The sequence below is a fragment of the Cuculus canorus genome, chromosome 11 (assembly GCF_017976375.1).
Source record: "Cuculus canorus isolate bCucCan1 chromosome 11, bCucCan1.pri, whole genome shotgun sequence".
Taxonomy (NCBI): domain Eukaryota; kingdom Metazoa; phylum Chordata; class Aves; order Cuculiformes; family Cuculidae; genus Cuculus; species Cuculus canorus.
In genome coordinates, this window is record NC_071411.1 from 4,479,214 (window position 1) to 4,505,376 (window position 26,163).

The 26,163-nt window shown below is 35.8% G+C and overlaps 1 protein-coding gene across 6 annotated transcripts in view; it reads left to right on the forward strand.

Moving 5' to 3' along the window:
- Positions 1-26,163, forward strand: part of CACNA2D3 (calcium voltage-gated channel auxiliary subunit alpha2delta 3) — a 364,238-nt gene that overhangs the window by 157,262 nt on the left and 180,813 nt on the right. For all 6 annotated transcript variants that reach the window (XR_008451671.1, XR_008451670.1, XM_054076614.1 and 3 more), the window contains exons 6-10: positions 15,919-16,050; positions 16,935-16,995; positions 17,082-17,232; positions 19,526-19,600; positions 25,156-25,245. Coding sequence is in view for 4 of the 6 variants with exons in the window: in XM_054076614.1 (XP_053932589.1) it covers positions 15,919-16,050; positions 16,935-16,995; positions 17,082-17,232; positions 19,526-19,600; positions 25,156-25,245 (509 nt within the window). In the remaining 2 variants the exon portion in view is untranslated. The remainder of the gene's footprint in view (positions 1-15,918; positions 16,051-16,934; positions 16,996-17,081; positions 17,233-19,525; positions 19,601-25,155; positions 25,246-26,163) is intronic.

Sequence of the window (26,163 nt, forward strand, 5' to 3'; positions counted from 1 at the left end):
ACAGGACTAAATAATTCCTGTTTGAAGGAAACCGTCAAGTTTAGAATCTAAAAATAAAAAGAAAATGTCATTGCATTTATGATGAAATCAAGAAAGCTGAAATATCATAAACATCAAAACTGTGATATTAAAATCTAACATGGAACATTTCGAAAAGGAAAATAAGAGCCAATAAAAGAGGCTGCTGACCTGATTTGTAAGCACGCGTGTAGCTCTAGTTCCATCTTTGAGAACAGATTGCATGTACTTACTGTAACTGTAGAAGAAAAGGTAAATTGGTGAATTTAATAAAGAATCACGGGTTTGGCTTTAGAGTCATCTGGATCATCATTGTGAAATATAAAAAGCTGGTCAGGCTGTTGGTGTGCTCTTTCATTCTCTTCTGTGCATGCTCCTGTCCTCTAGTTTCTCCATATCTTACAGTGCGTGTCAGTTAATGTTAAAAACAGAAAAGTTACTGATCCTTGGAATATAAAGCCCATGGGGCTCAGAAGACACTATAATTCCTATAATGTTCATATACTGAAGGAATTCAGGAAAAAAAAAAAAGTGGGATGATTATGCTCTACAGATAAGCACTCTTATCTGCTGATGGCCATGGGGAGCCTTCAGCTGTAGGCTTTTCCCAGCAAAGCCGGCGGTGCATTTAAACTGCAGAACATTCTGATGGAATTGGCGTCCTTCATTTTCCCTGAAAATGACTGCTTATGATAATGTTTTGGTTTCGAAATGTTTAAGGACACATTGGGATTCTAAATCTGTCAGCGCATTCTGTTTCTTCTCGTTAAGCACAGTGTGTTTTTTTTGCCTATAGCCACAGGATTTGCGAGGCAGTATCCTTTAAAACAATGAATAAATAATTAAGATTAAGAATTTCTGTGATAACTGTCTTAGCAAGTAGAAGCTCTTTCTTCCATCCCCAAATTTGGTAAAGGGCAATTATCAACTGTGTACAGATTTGTGACAGAAAGTAGAGGGAAGGGTTCTTAGCAAATTAATCAGCTGTATCATACAGGTATATTCATAGATAAAAAAGAAGGGAGGAAAAAATTACTTTTTTTATATTAGAAGGAAATTTTATGGTTTTGAAAAGTACAGAATCAATCTGAATCCAGTATGGGCAACACAGTACCAGGGCAGAAATCTAAATACGAGAACAAGCGTCTATAAAGCACTTAATATAAGGTCTTAATTCAGCTCATGTTGTTTACATGGGTTGTATATCGGCACCAAAGTCAGATTTCAGATCTTGTATTTTTTCTTTCTCTCTCCTGTTATTTTAGAATGTAGGTGATTGGGACAGGCTGCTGTCTCAAACGTATCTTAGATATATGTACTACCATAGATATACCTTCCAAAGTTACTCAGACACACCATTCTACGTATCGATTGGTACGCTTTAAACAGCTATTGTAAAAGATATTAATAATAATGAAAAACGATTAATGATTTAAAGTTTATGTGGTTTCAATGTTTTTGTTTATTAGTTTCTGAGATGCTAGTAAGTATATTTACAAGTGTAAGAATTCATAGTGATTTATAGGAGCAGTGATGCACTATATGTTTTCATAAACACTGTCCAGTCTTCTAATTACCTTTTGCTGTTACTGAAAATGAAGTCGTTAGAAACTTTGGATTTTAAGAAGTTCAGTGTATACAGCCTCTGGTTGGGAATCGAGGGTAGATTGTAAGATTTTTAGGTATATATTTATATAATTAGTTTGCCTTGTTTTTTATGTGGGTAAACACCATCTTACAAACGAATACAACAAAAGTGAAGCGATGCAGACTTTTTACAGTAGAAAGAGAATAGCAAAAACTAAATGTGTTCTAATCACAGCTGGATACAAAAAAGACTCTGTTTTTGTGGAATCTCTTGTTTAGAGTAATTGTACTCAGTGTAATAATTTCTTCAGTCTAGGAAATGTATATCTGAGGACAGACTTGAGTGCCTGAGAGCTTTAAGTATAAAAATGTAATTTATGTCTAAAAAATCTTACATCTCCTAAAATCTTCACTGTAGCTTTGCCTCCAGATCTGGTCTGGATGAAAATATTACACACAGAGAGAAAACTTTTCTAGAAGTTCTCAAGAAATGAAATTGCCTTTTAGGTCAGTTTTACTTTCGTAGTTTGGGTATCTGCTGCCTTCATTTCCTTTCTGTCTTTCCAAGAAGAAACAAAGATTGGAAGTGGTTATTCAGGTGTAGTTTTGTACAAACTCTTAGGTGATCTTGCATAGTTTTATCCTTGTATTGACTGTTTCATTTGTTCCCATTTAGGTACTTGCACTTAGACAACCGCACATTGTATTCCTTTCCTCATTACATTTTTTGTCCTGCTTACCAAAAAAAGCCACTTTCTCCTGTTTTCAATCCTGAACTTATATCTCCATTTTCTCTCTGAGTTAATTCTTGCTTGATCTTCTTTGCCTTTACGATTATAACAAGGCTTTCTTTTGGAAATGAATTGCCTATGAAGAAGTTGTGAAGTGTCTCAAGGCACAATGGAATGTATGATCTCGGCTACAGGTTATGGGGGAGAAGAAATTCCTGCTCTCTGCCACTTGTGCTTGCTGGGTATTACTGTCACGTTCAAACGAGCTGTCATAAGCTGTTCTGTAAGCTTTTCCGGAAACTAGTTAGGTAAAAGAATTAGCTCAGCGTTTTTTCCTTGCAGGGTGTTGAAAAAAAAAATCATTTTGACAGAATTAGGGTGAGGGCGAGCGTATGTGAATTTATCTGCTAACTCTAGGCAGTAGTTGATGGTGGAGGAAGTAGACACGTGCCAATAGAGGTAGACTGGGATAGAGGATAATCTCTTTACAGGGATCAGATCAGATGCAGCTTGAGCAACATGTCTGATTTTGCCTTTAAAAAAAGAGAGAGAGAGAGGAAAAATAATTTCTCTTGGCAGTAAGAAAGGAAATAGGCTTACATAAGTTGATTTAAACTAATGGGAGTTAAACTAATGGGAGCTTTTTCCTTTGTTGTCATTTCTAGTTTACTGTATATATAATCTTGTTTTACTTGCTGAGTTTTTTAACAGAAGAATATTTCCTGGAGGATCTTCAGCCCATTAACACAGCTGACAGTGGAATTAAATGCATTCTACAGCTTTGCAAGACTTAGTTACCAGTTATCTGTTGAGTTTTTTGTATTTATTAAAAGTCATTGAGCAAAATTACCAGATAAGCAATAGATATTCAGATTCTAATATGCTTTTAGTTATTTCAAGTGTGGTTTTGTTTTCGTCCCTAGAGAATGTCAGAGGAAAAGGCGTATAGGCACGTGTATGCTACATGGAGGAGAGTTGTGCAGTCGATTCTTATCTCAAAGGATGTTGACATTCAAGCATAATTCACTGTAGTATTTAATGGAAATACCGATGCAAGACCATGGTTCTGCAACTAAGTTATCGAGTTCTGAATTGCAAGAACTGTAATTTACTAAGGTACAGCACAAGGCTAATATCTCTGTTTTCCTTCCCAGCAAAATTGCAGCTCCACTCTGTCTTCCATTGGTACAGAACATGACATAGAGCTTTTGCAAGACATGATATTTTTGTACACTTCTGTTTTAGTGCTGGCTTATTTCCCCATAGTTTGCTTCCAGTGGGATTCCATTACATAGCTTGAGGCACAGTTTCTCACTTTAGACTTTGTGACTATTGAGTTTTAGACCTGGCACTAAGTGCATGCCACCTCCCCACAAACAGTTATTTTCCATTGATTTTCATTGTCTTAAAATTTAATACCTCTGAACTACTGTGCTCAGCGTGGGGAGATTGAAGCCCATGTTTCAAAATCCTATGGAAGTGACATCTACATCTTTAAGCTTGGGCTTTTTGCGCTTTAATGCCAGTAAAGTCCTGGAGTGAGCATTGCATAAATACTTAAATGCCAGTCATTATAGGTGCACAGAGCAGAAGCACGATGCCGGTGTAAATGAATAGGCTTGTCCTGAACAGACTGAGTTTTGGAGATTTTTCTTCCGCTTTGATTTACACTGATGTCTGTTGAAATTAGCTTAAATAGGGAAATGCCTATTCTTAGCTTGGAAGGATTCTTAGATTCTGAAAAGAATTGGTTACTGTTTTTGAAGTGCCCAAGGTGAAATGTTGATATGGTGGTATGTGGAAAAGCAGGACGTAGTGGGTGATGTACATATTAACATGACTACAAATGCTAAAGGCTACAATAATAACTGTCTTCCATAAGTGTCTTTTCTGATCTTTGAAGGCCCTTCCTACTTTCCTACTTGTTGCTCAAACTGAATTAAAGTACCAGTTCCTGGGCACGTGTAGATAGTTATTCCAATGCATTTTCCTTTTCTAGAAGCTTGATATCAATAAGTGCCCCGCCTCAGAGGAGATGGGCTCTCCTTCAGGGAGGAAGTATGCTCTGTGCAGAGAGAAAAAAATATGTTCAAATTGGTTACCGATTTTAATAATGATATGTCAAAATAAAGCATGAAATTTCCTGAATAGTGTTGGGTCTGGAAAGTTACTCGCCAGCTTTCATTTATAATGGAGAAGGGAGCTTATGCTGTTGAACCGGGTTTCAACTTTTTCTTTATATGAATGTATTTTGAATTAAGGAAGTTATATGAACTTTTAGCACAGTGCTTACACTGATTTCTTTTTAATGTTGACATTATTTATACTGAATTTTTTTCTCTCAGCATTTTCCTATAACTTTGACGTTTCATTAATGTCTACCAGTATAAAAGACTGAACTTTCCCATCCTTTGTTACATCAAGCAATTTATATTTCGTAGTACTGCCACATGATTTGGCAATGCATTTTGGGGTCATAGTCATGTTTTTGTGAATTTGGTAATTGATGAAGTCTTTGTCTACTAATATAATATATTTGGAGGGGAGCAGGTGAACAATATGGTTTAAATCAAATAAATATAATTGGCTTTAAAATGTCTCATTAATAACAGTTCCCTCTTTCCTATCCCCGATGTTAGACCGTAATATGTGTATTCTGCTAGCTGCTGTTATGACTCTAGGAAGGAATTTTTCCTATTGACAGTTTGGCTGCTCTTTAGCAAATGCTTATCAGAAGCCCAGACACTAATTAGGTTATAAAATCTCCACTGTTATAAATTGACAGGTGCCTTTGTACATTACTATTGCATTTTTACATCATTGGACCTGGTTCTCTGTTAAGTTAGGAAATATAGGTATGTTATGGAGAAGATCTTTTTTAAGGTATCTTAAGAATACTGTGTGCTTGGGCAGGTGACTGAAATTCTCCAAACACGTGTTTTTTTGAGGAGTTAAAATTGGAAAGGTCTGGGGGGGAACAAACAGATATGAAGATGACATTGGATTGCAGATTGTCAGATATCTGTCCAGGTATATTTAGATAAGGAAGTACTAACCTCAGTGCAAGATATTGTCATGTCTTTACTGACAGAGCAGAAGAACCTCAGTAGAAAATAAAGTTCGATCAGAGTTATAAAGTCTAAGAGTTAATCTGCAGCTTTGAAAACTAAAATCAATAATATAAATTTTAATTTAAAGTCTGACTGTCTTCCGTCTGTTCTTTCCATCCTCATACTGTGGTATAGCTGCTATTCTGGTGTTCTTGAAGTATAGGAAGGGGTTTTATCAGCGCTTACCATAACTGCAGAATTTTTCCCATGTTGGATGCTGACGTCCATGAATATTTTCAGGCATTTCTGTCAACAGGAGATATGGTTTATGTCAACTCAACTAACAAACATAAGGCACACAATATGTTGCTGAGAGTCTCAAACTGTCTAGCATTTTTTTAGAAATGGTTCGTGAATGCAAAATACAATTAAGTTCAGTAGTATGTAGAAAGATAAAGAAACCTTCATTAATATTACTCTGAATTATTTTTTCCTTAAATTACTAGTGCACTGAGACTAATTCCACAAACTTTGCATTCGAAATACACTCAGGTGTTAGAAACTATTTTGACTCTGTAAGAGTGATCACTTTGAGTAAACATAGATTTATAAAAGAAGTGATTAAAAACTGTTTCACAAGTCTTGCAGAATATTAGGACTATATTAGAATATAGTCAAGATGACTATAAATATCTGAAGTTTTCCTACTGATTTCAATTCGGTTTTTATTATTGCTCTCATTATTTTCACAATTCAGTTGCTTTCCATGTGGAGAGCCCGTTTTTAGCATTCTTCCATTCCTTACAATGTTTGATTAGGTCTTTTCATCCAAGCTTGTGATACTGTTTTGCAGAAATGGACTTTATCTCTTTCTCTTATAGTTTTGTTTGTGACATGATTATTTGTAGCACATGTACCGTCTTTTGTGCCCCTCTGTCTCCCTTGTTCCCTATCATTTGACGGCTGTTGAAATACAAATTTGATTGTGTGACTTAAACTTTTGTTTAAAAGCTTTGTGTTATGGTTATTGTTACTGCTGGTACTATGGCAAGCTGGCAATCAATTGTTTGTGTGCTCTCATATTATTCTCTGGCTTGTAGATCATAGAATCATAGGATGGTTTGAGTTATAAGGGACCTAAAGGTCATCTAATCCAACCTCCCCTGCAATAAGCAGGAATATCTTCTATAGATCAGGTTGCTCAGAGCCCCGTCCAACCTGGCCTGGAGTGTTTCCAGGCATGGGGCATCTGCCACCTCTCTGGACAACCTGTGCCAGTGCCTCACCACTGTCACTGTAAAAAAGTCTTCCTTACATCTAGCTGGAATCTACCCTCTTTTAGTTTAAAACCATTAACCCTTGGCCTATTGCAAGATGTATTCTTTCTTTTCTAGCAGTTGCTTCCTTTCTTCCTGTCTTTGTATCTTCATAATCATTAATACTTTAAGAAATTATTTAATGTTTTAAGAAATTATTTACTAACACTATGAGTGCAATATAGTTTTGAATCATTCTGAACGCAGTGTCTTTAATAAAAAAACCCATCAGGTCTTGTCTGTGCTTTTCTGCTTGCCATGTTTACTTATTGACTGCTGGAAACGTTACAAAAGTAGATCTTGGACTTAGACTTCACAAATTATCTTTACGTTTTGCTTGAACAATTTAGATACTGGTAAAGAATATCACCTGTGTCAAATGGCATTTCCATTGCATGATTTTCACTGCATTTAAAAGATGAGCTTATGCACTACAAATCAATAAATGCAGACCCTAATCAAAAGGTTTGCTTACATAGGAAAAAAGATCTGCTGCATCTAATGGAGCCTTCTCTAAAAGATATTGAAGCTTGATGAACCACAACCATTTTTGATTAAGTGAGATTTTTTAAATTTGATACTTCATAGTAGCTATGAATATTGTTGTCACACTCTCCTATCAATGCCTTGCAAGTGGCTGTCAAAATTGAGATTACCTATTTTCTAGAATATCAGAACCAAAATAATCCATTTCTGAAGTGATGCAGAAAGATTATAATCTGCAGCTAGCACATTTATAACCCTCTTTCCCTGCAAGGTGTGAAATTAAGAAATAAAATCTTGTCTGTTACTGTCGTATATAATTTTATGGACTATGGTTCCGAAGATTCAACATCCTGGATTTGTTATATAAATAGTCATGGCAACGTATTGTCCTGGACCATTATATTTATATTTTGAAATCCTTCCTCTGACTTGTTTGTCTTCACATTTTAAGGTCTCTAGGACGGTATTTGCACTCTCTACCTAACTTTGGCCATTGTTTAATTTAAAAAGAACTTTCTTCTTCTAACTGATTTAGTCAAGGTTGCAGAGAATTCCCTATCTTCTTGTATTTCTTTGTTTTAACTCTTACTGTCTACTGGACAGAGATGCACAGACTTCTCCCCTTATTCCATCTGGTTTTGCTCAAATTCTGCCTCAGATCCGATTCCCAGAGCCTACTCTGACCGATGCTTTGTTCTTGCAACGAACTTTAGCTTCACGGATATTTTTTTTTTTTTTGTTCAATTCTCTGTTTTTAACAGCAAATGTTGGCATCACCGCGCAAGATGTGTACTGTGCTTTATCTTTCTGGTATCCTAGTCTATCTGTCTCTGGCTATGGACTTAATCTGTATGTTTCTAATACATCCACGTCACCATAGCAACTAGATGTCAGATACAGGCTACACGGTAACATTAAATTTTTCCTCTACAAAACCCTCCCATCCACCACTCCTTATTCAGCAGCTGTTGCTTAGTTACTTGGGGCTGGGCTTTACCTTTTGACAAATGTGAGCCAGTGACGGTTCGTTAATGCACACCGTTGCAGGTATAATATCAAGAGGCTTTTTGACCTGAGAAACCTCTGTTAATCGTGATGCCTCCCCTATTTCCTTGTTACTTCCCGGGGCAAGCAAGTTGCAGTAATTTACCATTAGCCAATATGGTATAAAATTATTCTGTCCTCTCTTTTATTATTTTTTTGTGTATTATTATCTCTTAGTATTAACTTTTCTCATAACTGGACAGTAGTTGTGGAGCCACCGCTTTAGCTCTCATGGTGAGGGGTTGGAAGCAGCAGTTGTTAATGCTGTTATTCCTGTCCACTCGGGCATGGGTAACCCATATCGGAATATATAAAGGCCTTTCGACAGTACACGTTGGAGCTCAGCTGAGAGCATTGAAAGGCCACTGCGGAGGGTGAAGTTGCAGATAATGAAGCCCTCCTATAAGGTTCCTCCTTAGCTCACGCTTGCTGCCATGCTAGGTCAGCTCTGTGACTGGCTGATTGTCTTCAGGGTGCTTACCTGAATAGAAGTCCAATCAAGTTATTTCAGCTTCACTTTTTATTATCTTGGGGATTACTGACTTTACTGGAGCATCTCTTAAGGTGAAGTAAGTTCTCACATGTTTACAATTGGCATCACTGCATAAAAAAGAAACTTAAAGTACGTCAGCACTGAAATTATGGAGTCTGTCCCCAGACAGAATCAGTAAGGAGACAGTTAAACACCTTGGACCAGCTTAGTGTTGCCTCATCCAGCTGCATTTGCCTTTTGAAAATGTGTAGGTAACACATTGCTGGTTTGAAAGGTCAGTCTGGAATGCAATAGTGGAAAATGTTTACATGATATATATGTTGTATTGCAGGATAAAAAGGGAATGGCTTTTGATCATCATTAACCTCTAGTGTGCAAACTGCTTCCCTCTTTTCCCATCATAATATACCTTTAAAAAGTGAAAATTAATTATAATTGGTTTGTTCTCTTTTAAAGTGCTGCCTTTCCTTACTTATTTCTTTTTAATGAGAAAATAAGCAATTGGGGAAGCACTGTGTGTTCTGTTATTGACTTAAAATAGCAGACAGGGAAAAATGCCCTGTTTTTAGTGTGGAATACATTAATGAAAGAAGTCTCACAATTCAATATTAAGATAACTTTTAATGGCTGAGTTGCTAGGAATGCATTGGGGAGTTTCATTTGGTTTTGAGTTTATTTTGCTTTATTTAAAGGTATTTCAAGACTGTTCTGCCTATACTATTTTGGGAAAGCATTCTTAACGTGTAGACTTAGTTGTAATCAATGTGATAGTTCAGGGTTTCTTAACAAGTTAAGAATTGAATGTGCAAAAACATTTGATTAAATGGTATTAGGTCAAATATAAAAATTGTAGCTTTTGTTTATTAAGGAGTGGAGAAGATTGACATTTGACAAAGAATCAGAAGTTTATCTAAAGAGACGTTTTATTAATTTTGTGTAGTATTTTAGAAGACAGTAATAATTTATCTCTCCGTCCTGCTGCGTAACACACACCCTTCTTTGATTTTTCTTGGATCTGTGTTGTGTGAAGAAGAGAGAAGGTGGCTTGCTCTTCTGGTCAAGGATTGGTGCTGTTGGCTAGAATATAAACTGTTTCAAGCTATTGTTTGACTAAAAACTTACAAAGACATTCTTACACTGTACTTTGTTTATCTAGGTGTCTTTTATGCAGCTCTTATTTGGCACATTCCTGAAGGAACAAATAGTGTTTAACAATCCATAACTGATTTTATAATGTATTCATCACAAGTTGCATTTGTGCGTCTGCTCAATGTTTTCAGTGTGTTTTAATACTCGCTTCAGAGGTTTGAACCAGCTGAACGTTTTCATATCTGTGAGGCTTTTTCCAACTGTTTTTTGTTCTAGTAAAGCTTCCATTCTACTCAAATTGTGCAAATTGTCTTTTGTGCAAGGAAGAAGTGCTACTCAAGGATTATAAAGCACTGCAGCATTAGGGGACTGTTGGTTTGAGAATATGAGAGACAGTGGCTTGCCATGCTAATAGAGAATCTGGTATTTGCATGTTCATACTATGGTGATGCTCCCAGGAATGCAGCAGTAGAGGGTTGTTTTATTACAGTATGACTGCAATGCATTTTACACGCTAAAACATTTCTCTCTGAAGGTTCTCGTGCCTCCATTTGTATGCAAGAGGCACGATGTGTCGATAAAACTAGGAGGTCTTCAACACCTCCATTTCAAAGCATTATTTGTTGGTCCTTGCTGCACTGCGCTGTGTAACTAAGTTGGCCTGTTTCCATAATTCCATGTCTCTTGCTGAATAGCTGAGCAACGGGAATTAGACATTTATTGAGAAATGTTAATTGACACATTTGCACAGTCTTGTGTTTTAAACAGCTTTTGTAGACTTTTGTGAACTGGTCTGTCCTTGAGAAATTTCTGTAAGGATAACTTTTATTTCCAAGGCTGTACCTTACCTTTCTCATATATCACTTTGACAACAGCTCTCCTACAATTGCCCTTTTTGGTATCTTGTACGTTAACTATTTTACAGCACAGTTATCTTCATTTAGCAGCAGTCATGTTTGCTTTCTTTTCCTCTAATTCACAGTGTGTTCCACTGGCTTCCTGTATTGCTTGTCATCACATTTTTTGTTTCCTCTGCCCCTCACAGAGATTTAGATTTCCTGGTTATTGGTGGTCACTGTTCCATCAGGCTGCACAGAAGTTTTCTTGCCATGTGTCAGAACTGTCTCTTTTTTTTCAGTATTTAAGACTAATTTTGCTTCTGTGATGAAATTTTACATAGGATCTCTGTGCAGTTTGGTTAAGTCTTACGATCTGAGTATTTGTTTTCTCTATCCTACTTGGAAAATTGTTTCTAGCGCTGGTTTTTCATGTTGTTTGCCCTGTCTCTCAGTCGCATCCTGGCATCCCGGAGTGCTGTGGTGTGGTATTTTCTTACTGATCTTTCAGGCTTCATAGTCTTCAATCTATATCCTGCACAAATGTGGAAATGAGTGTGTTTTTCTGAAAACGGAGAAATATCCTGCTGTCTGTGGTGACATTATTTTATGGAGCGATCATCTGTTGGGATTACTGGATTTTAACTCCAGTTTTTTTTCAGCCAAAGGCCTCTTAGCAATCGCTAGGTGGGTAGTCTCTTTTATTAGACTTATATTAGTGGTCGATGTAACTGCCCCATATGCCTGGCTCTTCACAGAATCACCAGGTTGGAAAGGACCCATTGGATCATCGAGTCCAACCATTCCTAACACTCTCTAAACCATGTCCCTAAGTACTTCATCCACCTGTTCCTTAAACACCTCCAGGGAAGGCGACTCGACCCCCTCCCTGGGCAGCTGTTCCAGTGCCCAATGACTCTTACTGTGAAGAATTTTTTTCTGATATCCAACCTGAACCTCCCCTGACGGAGCTTCAGGCCATTCCCTCTTGTCCTGTCCCCTGTCACTTGTTGTGACTCTTGTCACAACAGCTCTATTAAGGCAGCTTTTTTCTAGTCCTAGACAGTAAGTGAAGACTTTCACTTTTACTCCAAGTTCCTCCTTTATATTTTTTGTTTTAAAGTTACGTTTTGTGTTTGTAGATCCTGCTTAATGCTGTTTCCAGAGCTTTGCTCCAGCCAGTTCACAGAGCTGCCCACATTACTGGTTGCTTTTAGCTATTACATCTGCTAAGTTAAGTAGGGTCAAACCAGGTCAGTCGCAGAATGGGTGACCTCAAAGGTACACTGATTTGCTGCAGGAGTTTTTTTTTTAATAATTCATTAGGTGGCAAGCTCTTTGCGAAGTCAGAACTGAGCCTCTATCCCAGAATGGTGTTAGCGAGAAGTTCACAGCTGTACTTCTGGCTTTCAAATGAACTAAAGTTGAATCTCAGACCACCTTGCTCACACACGGAATTAAGGAAAAAAAAAAATCCAAACAAAACCCACTCATGAAACTCAGCATAAAAATAAACACATCTGGCTGTACTCCAATTCTGCTGCCACTTCAAAGATGTGGAATGTCATTAGGGCAATGTTGGAAGCTGAAACAACTAAATACCTACTACTATGCCTCTGTAGTCATGCACTTGAAGTGTTTGCCACCCTATGTACATATGAAGAGGGAATGTGATTTCTGACATTGGTGAATGGTTCTTGGCACGTGAAGCAAAATGGACAAACACCTTCTTTTGTGTCTACGGGTGGCCAGATGCTTTGATCTGTGAGCTGATGCATCCACATTACCCAGTGGAGGCAGACGGAGGGGAAGGGAGAGAAAAAAAGCGAAGACAGTTGCCAAAATTGGCATCCAGCCCCGGCTCTTGAATATGTTGGACCACCCTGAACAGCATTCATATTATTGTTGAGTAGTATAATTATTAGATTGTTGGTGTATGTCCCAGAAAAGTATGTGATTTTGTTATTCTTTAAAATATGAGCAGACTAAATATGTTGTCAGTGTCATCAAAACTAAGCTGATATTTTAGCTATCTCTGAGCCAAAAGAGTGCTGGATTTTGCATTCCTTTTGTGGTGCTTGGCCCTGTAAGCCGTCCTTGTTCTGCTTCGTTGTATGACAGCACTGCTTTGCAATGTTAGGGGCTGCCCTTGGCGTTGTCAGATACTGCAAGAAGGAACACCATTTTGATGCCAGCATCTTGGACACCTTTCCAGGAGTAATTAATGATTGTATTACAATGGTAATTACAATGGAAATATGCCATATTTATTACAATGGTAGTGTAATAAGGGGGGAAAAAAACAACCCTAAGGATCATTGGTAACAATTTTTCTTGGTAATAAAGTATGGCACAAAAGAATATTCTCTGTTTTCTTCATAGTCACTCAATTACTCAGTGGTCTCCTCTATTTTCTATAAAGCTTGCTAGAATAATTACAAAGCAAAATGTGTATATTAGTTTCATTCCATAGACTTATTCTTCTCTAGGTATGCTTAGGTATTCTGTGAATTAAAATACCATTCGTTATAGGGGTAACCTTTGGCAGGCTGTTGCACTTCTTTCAGTCTACACACCTTGGTTGCCTTCGTTGATATTTCAGACTTCTTTCTGCGTGTCAGCAGTGTCTGTGACAGCACTTTAATTGTTACATGCACTTGTACTGTTCTTTGGCAATTAAGGTTTCAGATTCGTGTCAGGGTACCTATTTGCCTGGGGGTTGGTTTTATATCAAATATCAGTGAAAAACAGGTAGCAGCTACAAAAACAGAAGTGGAGCAAACCCCGTATAATTGCCAGCCAGCCCATCTAAAAGGTGAGGGAAAGGCAATATTTTAATTATATTTTGGCTATTACTGCCAGGAAACAAAAGCAGAAATTATGTTTCAAGAACTGTGGCAGGAGGTATTTACGCTTATTTTCTTTGAGCGCTATAACATCATATTAATGATTTTGCATTTAATTAAGCTTTATCTTTTATCCTTTTTCTCCCCAAATTTCTGAATATTCACAAGCATTAATTCATCACGACTAACATACAGCTGTTTTGGGGATTCAGATGACATTGACCAGTAATATAAAAAAACTTAGAAATGCTGTTTCTAAACAAAGTAGTTGGGGCAATTTAAGCAATTCAGTGTGATTACTAACATTGGGATGTAGACTTTAAAGGAAATTATCATTAGGTTGGGAGGCAGAGTGAAGGCACCATAGTACAGATTCGTTAGAAAAGGACATTAAAAATTAGCCTCTGAGGAATCCAGGATAGGAGACATCTAATGAAATGATAATATTGTAGAATACTAAGGTACAATGTGCAGTCTTGAAATGAGGTCTGAATATGAGTTGTTAAGAACCGCTACAGTTTATTTCCAATATAAATTAAGGTAAAATTATTCCAGTTGATTGGTTTGGCTTTTCACTAATCCTCATGATTGAAGGGAATATGGAGAGCTTATTGTCCTCTAGAGGCTGAGGAAAGGTTCCCTGTTTTTCTTCTCAACTTGCTTTTCTAGCAACACATCAAAGAGAAAAGGAACCAACTGACCCCTCCAAAACACAAACCAAACCTGTTATTCTTTTCTAAGATGACTCACACTTAGCACCTTATCTCATTATTGTGATGCTAAGTCAATACTGCCCCTGTGCTTTTTCTGGTGATTCAGCTACTCCACAAGAACTTGTGTGTAGGAGCAGAACATGAACCGCAGCATTTGAACCAGTATTGAGAAGCTCCAGTGAGAACAGAACTCTTGTTTTAGTGCTTCACTTCTCATAATGTCCAAATGCCAAACAATGGATCAAAGTTTTTGGGGCACTGGAATAGGAGATCATTTTGACAAACTGATGATAGATCACAGAATAGGCAGTCTTGACGGTTAATTAGCGATGCCTTAATCGCAGTTTGTTACTGGCATAACTGCAGACTTTGAAAAAAACGGATAATGGATTTTGCCAGGTAGGCAAATCTGAAGTAGTACTGTTGGAGTAGTGACAGAGGTTTGTTTGATCCGTGTCTGGTTGGACCCTATATAAATGTATATTTCACCCTGTAGAGAAACAAATAACTATACTAGTCGTGTTTTAAAATCATCTGTTTTTTCTTTTTTACTTTGCTTTTTCAGTGTTCAGCATATGTAAACCTAAATATTTAGATGAAGGCAACATCCAAAGATTTGTAGCTGAGATATTCCCCCTCTTCTGCTGTTAATAAAATGCAAGGAAAGATAACAATTCACCTTTTTTTCCCCATTTCATTAAAATCGCCTCCTAAGCGGTCTTCTGAAATCAGTACAGCAACATTACTTTTCAAGCTAATGGAAGCATTATTCCAACTGCTTGGCCAAAAATTACTGTGTGTTTGTGTATGCACACTTTTACAAATGAAATAATACATCTGTGATTTTAGTTCTGGTTTTTTTTTTCCTTTTCTATACTGCTGACTTCACATACAGCTTGGCGTTTCTCATCTTTCAAAATTCATAGTTTGAAATGGAGTAATTTTTTAAGATATGTTAATTTATTTCTGATTTCCCTGTATATAACCAAACCTACAGCTTAAAAACTTACTTGGGTAGCTTGGGTTTTTAGGAATTGTTAGATAGGGATGTTTATTTAATACTTTATTTTCAACATCAAGGATTTCCTTTGTATTTCTCTTTTCTGTGGGATTAAAAAATGTGAGGTAATTGTGAAATCTGGGTCCGGCGTTTTCCATGTAGCAATTAGTGTTCTTTGCCATGAGATTTTGTTTGTATATAATAACTCGTTCAAGTGTGAAATGAATGGTACTTTACTTTCTGTTCCCGCATGTAAACTTTTAGATACAGTGAGAATGTCCTTACGAAGTCGAAGGGGGAAAAATAAAAGGTATAAAGTGTTGAGATATTCCATGTGTTTAAGGAAAGTAGATTGAGTAAATAATCTATTATTAGATTGACTCATTTTTGTTCTCCAGAACAAGCAATACAATAGTTCCAGATAATTGGTCTAATGAGAAATTTTAATGTCTCTAAAAAATGTACCTGGTGTCTCTTCTGTACTTTAACCATACTTGTATTATTTAAATAATATAATATAATATTTAATTTCATTTTTTATATAATTTATTTTGAATCAGTTAATTGACAAAGGAAGCCAAAAGATGTCCTGCAATAGTTGCAGTCACTACACTTTTTGATACTGAATAAACTGAAGATAATGATAGAGTTCAAGGCATTCTATTTAGGGAAAATAACTTTTTTCTGTTTGTTTGTTTCCCCTCCTCAGATCCTGCAATTGTAAATGGAGTTTATTGGTCAGAATCTTTAAATAAGGTTTTTGTTGATAATTTTGATCGTGATCCTTCTCTCATCTGGCAGTACTTTGGAAGTGCAAAGGGATTTTTCAGACAATATCCAGGTAAGAAGAAAAAAAATCTGTTACTTAAGATACAATAAAGAATGCTATGGCTGGAGATTTCCACTAAGAATTATCACTATTGATGACTTTCACAGATATTTGCAAGTATTTTGTTTGTTTTGTTTTGTTTTATTTTATTTTGTTTTGTTTTGTTTTCAGAGAGAGATATTTCTAATCACCATTTACAATATTCTGACATTTTTCTACCAATTTTCACTTGGAGGTGAAGCCGCTAAGATAACTTGTGCACTCACATATTCCTGTTTGGGCATACACATACGTACCCACGAAAAATAACTCCTAAACAGACTGTGGAGAAGGAGGGCGAAAGGATTAGACTCTTCATATAGTACTGAACTTAGATAATATGCTCTATTGATTCATAGAGTAAGACTTGTCATTTACCGTTAATTTTTTAGACTTCCACTTAACCTGACATGTTTAAATTTAATGGTTTCAGAAACTCATTTTAAAGTTATGCAGTTAGATCACTTGTGATATTCAGTAGAAATATATTAAAATGTATATAATTACCTATTAAGTGTTATGTTTAATCATGTACTAAATTTACTACACATTAGATAAGCTAAAAAGCGAAATAAACTGATCCTCACCTGTAACTTCAGATCAGGCCCGTAGTGGGTACTGTTCCGTTAGCTGACATAACTTAGTATGACAATACTTTGGTGACAGTAGTATAATGGCCATAGTAGGCTTGAAGAGGTTTTCACCTTATAGTAGGCTAAAAAATAGTGAGAAAGTGAGGAGTTGTTTCTGGTGGTCCTATTTTATTAAACTATTTTTTTCTAGTATTTCCTATGCTATGATAACATTACCTGTTAGATTAAAGTAATTTAATCTTTTAATTTCTTTTTTAAAAACAGGAATTAAATGGGAACCTGATGAGAATGGAGTCATTGCATTTGACTGCAGAAATAGAAAATGGTAGGCAACGGGTGACTGTCAGCGTTTGTTTGAAAGGAAGGAAGTACAGTATTTAAAAGAACAAGATGTTTTGTCTTTTGGTTTAGGTACATCCAGGCAGCAACTTCTCCAAAAGATGTGGTGATTTTAGTAGATGTCAGTGGCAGTATGAAAGGGCTTCGCTTGACTATTGCAAAACAGACAGTTTCCTCTATTTTGGATACCCTTGGAGATGACGACTTCTTCAATATAATTGCTGTGAGTGTCTCGGGATTTTTCTTCTTTCCTTTTCTTCCTTCATTTGTTGGTGTCTGTCATGTTTTACATCACTCAATACACCTGAAAAACGTTGCAGGCCGGTGATGGATATAAGACAACATCTGAACCAACTGGACAGACACTGATTTCCCAAAGTAAGCTTTTCCAGGTAGCAGTGTTCTCCAACTGTTTTTCTATGACATGCAATCTGAAACCAGTTAAACAAGTCATCTCGATTTTGAACATGAGAACACGAGGATAGAGATGCTGGACCGGTGTAAGACAAAGCTCTGTGTTGACAGTGGGGTTCAAGGATGGAAAGGAGCACGAAGAAACTCAGTATCTGTGTCAGTGGGAGAAGAAGACACTTAGCAGATAAAAACGTAAAGTCCAAAAAGCAATTTTGCAAAAATTGTGATCATCAACTCTGGTAATTCTTTATTCTCCCTTTATGATATTTCACTGTACAGAAAGTTTTAAAAGCTTTTCAATTTGCTTTTCAGGTTGTTGATACACGTTTCAGTATTCCATACGCAAAAAGACTTTTAGGGTTCTCATTAACTGTAATGGAAGTAAAGGTCACTATATAGTAGCATAGTTAAAAGCTCAATTAACACTTGTAAATATGTAGTAGGATAGAGAAAAAAACAAACAAAAGAGCACAAACCAAAAAAAAAACCCTAAAACTCCTACAAAAAAAAATGCAACCCCCCCTCCACCAAGAACAAAACCTTAAAGCCACGACCACTACAGAGTTGTTTCAAATCAATTTAATTGTTCACTAAATACATTTTTAACTTTATGTGTATATACAGCAGAAAGCAGAATTCTGTGAAGGTCTTTCTGGAGTGCTACGTAAAAGGATGATGTTAAAAAGTCATTTTAGCTTTCATGGATTGGTTGTTGCAAAATCTAGCCGAGATTGATGGACTAAACGATGGAAATACAAAAAAAAATGTGAAATACAAGAGTGATTTTGTGCTGCCTGTGTTAAATTTTAAAGGCCTGTTCAGTAGTGCATGAACAGAGATGCCTGCAACAACAAGGAAAAAGACATATATTTTTCCAATTTGCTTTGAAGTGTAATTGCTAGTCATGCATTAAATTAACAGTATTATCATAAAACGAGTACTAGTGTTGCCGAATGCTGGAATTTTAAAAATGCTTTTATAAAAATGTAAACTCTGCATTAAATTAACAAAATATTAACTGAGCCAAGAATGTTAAATTAATTTTAATGCTTTAGTCACACCGTTTTAGGAAAATTGATTAGTATAAAGTATTTGCTAATTCAAAGCACAGTAGTATAGTTCCTTGTTTTTAAACTGTAGAATTTTGTTATAAGCAGTTTCTCTGTAGTCACTCTTTGGAGTCCTTGTAGTCATACAAAATAGATTACAGACTATCTTACCTTTCATTCTTCCTGAATAATTGCTTTCTGTACAGCTAATGTGGGAGCAGGCTGAGAAAGGCAGCCAATTGCTAAGCTCCATAGGATTGTGGGAAGCAGTGGGCTGGAATTGTCTGCCACTTGTTGTGCATGATAACACTAGCGGAACTTGGGAAATACCAATTCTTTTGCTTCTTTTACTGCTTATTGTTCCTATTAGCTCAGATTTTAGCCCCCTCATTTTATTTTATGCCTGTTGCCCAAAGAAATAACTAGAGCGAGAAAATAATGTGAACTAATAAACCAGATAGATGTGAGTAAAATAATAAAAATCGATGTCGCCAAACATTTAAATTACAAGAGGTCAAAGTAGACTTAAGATTTTAAAAGAAAGGTTGAGAAAGGAAATTAATTGCTTTTTACTTCTCTCCCACCCAGAGCATGACACAGGCTATTCACAGCTGCTGCACAGGTATTTCCTCTCAGCTGTTGCATCATAGCTGTCACATCTTTAACGTGCAAAGGTGTCGTATGGCAGAGCGTAGCGGCGACACTACTGTGCAACACTAAGAAATATAAGAAAACAGTGTAGTGCGAGACACTTGAAAAGCTAAATGCTGTCTTTTACTGCTGTAAATTAAGAAGATGTCTGTACTGGTAGCGCTGGCAGAGTCAGAGTGTTGGTGTCCTTTCAATTAAATGCTCTTTTCTAAAAGTGTAAACCTCTGAAACTTTAAGAATGTAAAAAGAAAAAAATCCACAGCCAGTTATTTTGAAAATGAACTGAATTCTTATTTTCTTGCTTTATGCATGTTTCACTCTAGTTCTAAATCATTAAATTAAATTGTATCTTTCAAAGCTTTTAATTAAATTTTTCATCTTACTCTTTATTTCTCTCTATAGTATAATGAAGAACTTCACTATGTGGAGCCGTGTCTGAATGGAACATTAGTTCAAGCAGACAGAGCCAACAAAGAGGTAAGGAATGAAAGTAACAAAACAGTGGAGAGATAGGATGCAGTGTGTAGCAATGTGCTATAATTATCTTTTCGTAGCACAATGCGTCCCATTATTAGAATTTATTAATTAATCTCCTTATGCCATTTCAAAGGAGTCTTATGTGACTCAGTAGGAAGAAAAAGAAATAATGTCTTCGTTGATTGATTCAATAAACTTAATGGAAATAAACAGAAATCACTGAAAATATAATGTTAATAAAGTTTAGTAATTATTTTGAGGAAAATACTTGAGTTTCTTTAAACTGAACTATTATACTGTTACCAAAACTACAAGAGATTGCATTATTCAGTCAAGCAAACACTAAAGTTGAAACAAAATCTCAAAAGAAATGAAAACAAGTATAATTCCATGTGAAAAAATAACATAGCAATCCAAACAGGTGTGTCAGAATAATCATTCATTCATTCAAGAAATTTCTGTGAAAGTGTTGATATTGATTACGTCACTAAGAAGTGAATGGGATGTTACAGGAAGTAGAAAACAGCGCTGAAAACGCACTTCTGAGTATCTCTTTTTTTATACCCCAAAACAAGATGACTTTGAACTTATTACGCTGAACATTACTTCATTGACTTACTCACATGATGGTGCTGAGTGGTCAATGGAATTACAGCGAGCAAATGAACGTGCGCTTTCTCCTTCAGGGGTGGGTTGCAGAAATTCTTCTCCATAATGTGTAGGGAATGTAACAGGCTTCCTGAGAACCAGACTTTCAGAAAATCCAATTAGTCTTGGCGAAACAAATAAAAAAGGCTATATGGTGTCTGGTTTACACATTTTCTCAGTAAAAGAGTGTGACTCTTGCCTTTTAGTTTTCTTTTTCCCCTCCACAACTCTTCTTCTCTTTTGGAGAGGGAAAAAGTATTGTAAAACCAGTTTTGGTTCCACGCTTTTTTCAGGTAGGAATGAGGGCGTGACACTAGAGTAGATCTGTACAAAGTCCTTACAGAGGAAAGTAGTTGCATTTCTCTTTGGATGACACCCCAGCTTCGTTGGTGAAGCTGTGTTTGTTTCCTCTATAATGCGCAATCTGTATTCCGGTTTCATAGTTACCTGAATTATTACTTCCCTATCCCTGCAATCGATATTTTAGGTCTCTCTTCTTACAGCCATTTTAGTAAGGGGTGACAGTTAGAATTTACTTGTTAATTTATGCCATATAGGACCTCAAATTACCTGAAGGTTCTTGATTCTGCATCGTTTTCTTGAGTAAGGGAAACAATTGAACAGAAAAGAAAACGTAGAAGGAGTACTTTTACCTTTGCAACTTTCGGCTGAGCCAAATGCATATTTTGGAGATTGTTACAGATTTCACAGTAGTTGGCACAGTGAAGACAGGATTATAATTTTTTTAACAAGCTTCATTATGCCTATAGGGATTCCTTGATCAACATCACTCCTTGATTAAAGTGCTAATAAATATGCCTGGTGCATTACAGTATATTTTTAAAGGACATAATATTAATGAATTTTTGTTATGGGAAGGAAATGATGGTTGGAGAAAATGGGTTTTCCAGGTCTTGATCTCCAGCGCGTTGATCAAGTATCATGCTTTGCTTTTACAAAGAATGGGGATACACTGAAAGAAATAATGATTCTAAGCATCTAAACCTGTTCCCTCCCAGCTTCAAGAGCAGCAAAGTAGTCTTGAGTTGTAAACCTTGACTGAATTTTATTTTTTACTGTTAGCAACAACCTGCAAGAAAGAAATGTTAGTATAATATGTTTAGAAGTTTCCATAGGTTTTCATCAAGATGTTTTTTTTCCCCTGCAAATTTGTTGATTCTGTAAAAGCTTATGTTACGTGTAGCTTTCAAAGCAGTAATGATGTAATTACACCTTGAATTTGTTAAATACAGCCTCGGAAAGCACACTCCTTTTGAGAAATCTTATTGAATCAGGTCTGGTTTATGCATTAAAAAAAGACAAACTTATAACTTCAAATACGACAGTATGATACGAGTAGTCGTATAATATGTGCCACCAGTTTTACTAATACACAAATTAGCCTTCCCAGTACTAGATTTCTTCCAAGGCATAGTGTTTCTACTTTCTTTTTTATAGTAGGGGAACATAGCAATATGTTTTAAGAATTATTGTAATTTACAGGTGATATGGCAGGTATCAAGTTGCATACACTTACTTCCAAAATTTTTCGTAGCCTAGCGTTTGCCATGAAATTTTTGTGTTGGCACACCCCTGTTTGGATATGTGGAGACCTTCTCACAATGTTCTAAGCTATCCCTATTTGCGAAACTTGCTTCAGGTTTCATTTATCACAAAGATTGAATCTATAATTACATTGGGTTGCATAAATGAGGTTGAAATGAATCTGTGGTCCTAAATATGGTTTAGTAATATAAAATATGTAACATATATTTGAATTTTACCAGACTAATTTATAATTTGGCATTAGCATTAAACAGCTGCTACCTTGAAGTGTATCAATTTGCTATACACAAATTTAAAAAAGAGTGGGAAATGGTTCAGACACTATTCTGTCACCGTCTGCACTTTCTCCACAAATTACAAACATGTGGAACTGCCTATTTTAATACTAGTTTTCTTGGGCCAAGAGGTTTTCATCTTTGAGAAACTCCATGTTACAATTTACCTACCCCAAAGGAATCGAATGACAATCTGATTTAATGTAACTCCAGATTTAAAGTAACAATATTACAATATACATTCCTCTTTTATATGTTGTTTTAATGTACTATATATGGGTTGAGGACATTTCTCTGTAAATGTTTCCAGATGAAATATATCATCTTCTAGATCCACAGATAGGCACAGTAACTCCAAACTAAATCAAGAACTTACCCCTGTGTAAATTAGAATGACAAAAATAGACAGATGTAGTGTATAACTTCCAATAAGCTTTTATTTTTATACGCAATTACCAGAAATTAAATAACCAGAAGACTGATTCAGCAATGAAGCTGAGTGAAATTGCCAACCAGAGATTGGTAAATATAAACTTTGCATATTGAATTTTCATTAAGCAAATTAATAAGCTGTATATTTATCTATCTATTTCTGTCGTAGCTACAAAAAGGATTGTTGATTACATTGCTTAGCTGTTAAAACCCCCAAACTATAAAATCTCATGGAAATCTACTTTTAAAAAAATTTTGTAGCCATTATAGACCCCCGAAACTTTCGAGTAGCTCCATACCATTGAAATTTGGTCTGAAGTTTCCTATTCCAGCCCCAGGCAGCTAATTTCCTGAAGAAGAATTTGGTTTTAAACTGAACATATTGACTCTTGAGGTCTTTGTTCAGCATTGTTTTCAGGATTATTTTCCTGGTACAAGACCAACTCTATGCATTGCTGATGTTCGGGTTTGAACCCCTGAAACATACGCAAAGGCCGTGTCCTGGCTGACATCAAGTGGATTTGTATTCTCGTTCTCCCCAGCTCATGTTTTTTAGCCACTTCTAAGTGGATCACAGATACCTCCACAGCTGAACACATCTATGCTTCCTCACTGTAATAAGACACAACTTCTTCTGTTAAGCTCTGGCCCTGTAATTTTGTAATCAGACATCAGAGCCTGATTGTCATAATTGTGTGTCTAATTTGCATTCAGAATTACCAAGATTATGCATGTCAATTAGGTGTTTGAGTCCACAATTAGATATTGCACATTCTCATAATTGCACATGGAAATTAGGCGTACAGTTGCATGCAGATGTTTGTGCACACAGTTGGACAGATATCCGGTTCAAACTCTAGGAAATCCAAGGGCTTTGAGGACAGTAAAGAGAAGCTGAAATGAGCCAATATTATTTATTCTTCAGTTTATTACTATAAAGAGCTGTTTATGATTGAAAGAGTAAAAGTCGCTTTTTGACTCATTAGGAGCGTGGGGTCTATTTTAGTTCTGAAAGTTATTGATAGTGGAATTGAGATGTTTGTTAACCTCATTCCTAAAATAATTTATTCTTTTTCTTTAAATCAATGTTTCAGTGGTTCATGTCCTGCCCTGACATTTTTTTCACTACTGTTAGAGTTGAAATATACTTTTCTGTTTTGCACTGCTTTGTGAGGGATGAGTTTATTGAGTGGCAATTGGAGATAAGTGTGGGTAAGTTGTAGGGAAATTTTGAGAGGTGTACTAGTTTGAAACTTAGGTTTTCTCCTATGAAAAAGATACACTGTTTTAAAATTTGCCCTTTTCATTAATAAAGAGGGCACTATAGCATCAGTAGCAAGTTATTGCTATACTCACTGGACATGTGAAATAGGAGAAAATGAGTGTTGGGAGATTTGGATTTTTTTCTTATAAATTTTCCTTAAATCAACTGTTGTGTCAGTAGTATGAGCTTTGAAGTCAGAATGAGGTACCACTCTTTAAGAGGGTAAAAACCCAGGCTCTATGGAAGTACAACAGTACGTTTTGATTGTTTACCAATAAACAGCCTCAGGAAACAATCTGAGGAAGCTATTTTTTGTGCTGCCTGTAAAATGAAACATGATTTCTTTTGGCATGGATCCGCTTAATGCCACGCAGCCAGGGCATCTGGGATGATATAAAGGGAAGGGAAACAAAGAAATGTTCATTTGCATGTCGTGTAATTTTTTTTCCAGTAGACCTGCAAAGTGCTGAAATTCTCAGAAAACCAAAGACAAGAAAAAGAATGGAGATGGTTTAAAAAAATAAATTAAAAAAACCCATAAAGCCCCTCCAGATGAACAAAGACCAAACCACACATGCGTTTTAGTTATTTAATCCTTTTGCAGAATCACCTTGTAGCATCTGTTCACTCTGAAGCCTGGAGGCAGAAAACATTGATTTGTTAAAATTCATAGTGCATGAAATAGATTTTTAACATTTTTACTATTTTGTATCAAACAAACACCACTATTCTATTTCTTCATATATTAACAGTGTATTTTTCAGAACCTGTATATTTATAGCTATGGCAAGAGGAAAGACTTGTTCTCCTGACAGATCGCATGACACAAATTATACACTAGCAAACAGTATAATGCCTAGTAATTTTTCATAATCTGTTTATTTCCATGCTTGATAATGCATATTTATTGTAATAAACATTCCACAGTACTTGCCTCTGAAATATTTAGGGATTTTATAAACTCTTGCTTTTTTATATACTAAAATAATTTTAGTTTAATTATGAAGCAGCAATGCTTTCTAAAGAGAAATCATTTAAAACTTACTATATGAAGTAAAAAGAAAGTACAAAGGAAAATTATTTAATTGAATAACTAGCCAAAAGTGTAGGCTGTGATACGTTCAGGTTATTATAGTTTTAAGATATCCTTAGTTTAATGTGACTTCAAGAGTCCGAAGGATTAACCAGGAATTACTTTATGACTTGGTGTATGCAGTCATTTAAGCTCAAAAAGTGAGTCTAAAGAAGAATTCAGAAATCTTTAATCATTGCTGTTAATATTATATATAACAATATATATATTATATATATTGTTATATATATGTTATAACAATATACTGACCAATAAAACCTTGTTCTTCATGTTTCAGCATTTCAGGGAACACCTTGACAAACTTTTTGCAAAAGGGATTGGAATGCTGGACATCGCTTTAAATGAAGCTTTCAACATGCTCAATGAAGTAAGTTAATGCTTGTCAGTTCTATTCTGCTGACAGCTTGCTTTGCCATTTAGCCGTTACTGTCAATTTTAAGATAATAAATTAGAACGCAATCAAAAATGTGATGATAGTAAAATATTACCTCTAGAACAAGGTATATAATCTGTATGTGGTGAAAGATATACACAGATTTACATTTCCATACGTGTACATTTTATATTAATGTGTCTATATTTGCATGATGCTCTATGCGTACATTTATACATTGAATAAAGTTTATTTCGCTAGCTGTTCTAGGTGTTAAAAAATACAAGAGTATCGTGCAAATTTCACAGTTGAGATTGTTCTTTTTTCTTTGGCAAATCTGGTTTCAGAAGGACAGGAATTTGTATGTTCATAAACACTTTGCGAATATAAACTGTTATTAGAGTTGTGAAATGATTGTTCATGGGTTTTGCCTGTGGCTTGATAACAGCTCTTGTAGATTGTGTAAAAGAAGTTAGTTTAACTATTTTTGTACTTACTTTTGTAATACTTTAAGACAGAGGGAGAAATGTAAAGCTTTGTCTATCCAGCTCAGAGGTACTAGTACTACTTGAGCTATTAATCGGCCAAAAACTCGAGGCTGATTTCTGATAACATTCCTGTGAATGATATCTGTAAACAGGAATGCAGTCGCCAGAAGATTAACATCATGATCGTGGAGATAATCTAGTGCAGGGCATCTGGTTTCCCTTCCAAACAGCATTTACAGTCAATGTAATTTTGATTAAAATCAGACCTATTGTCTTTGCCTGAAATACTTTTCCTCACAAGATGCGCATCAGTGTTAATGGTTATCATAAAAGGATTTTATGTAATGTATTTCAGAGAGATTTTTATTGTCATTTCTGGCAAAGGTAAAATATATTGTCATGCTTTGTATTCCAAGAATAAGAA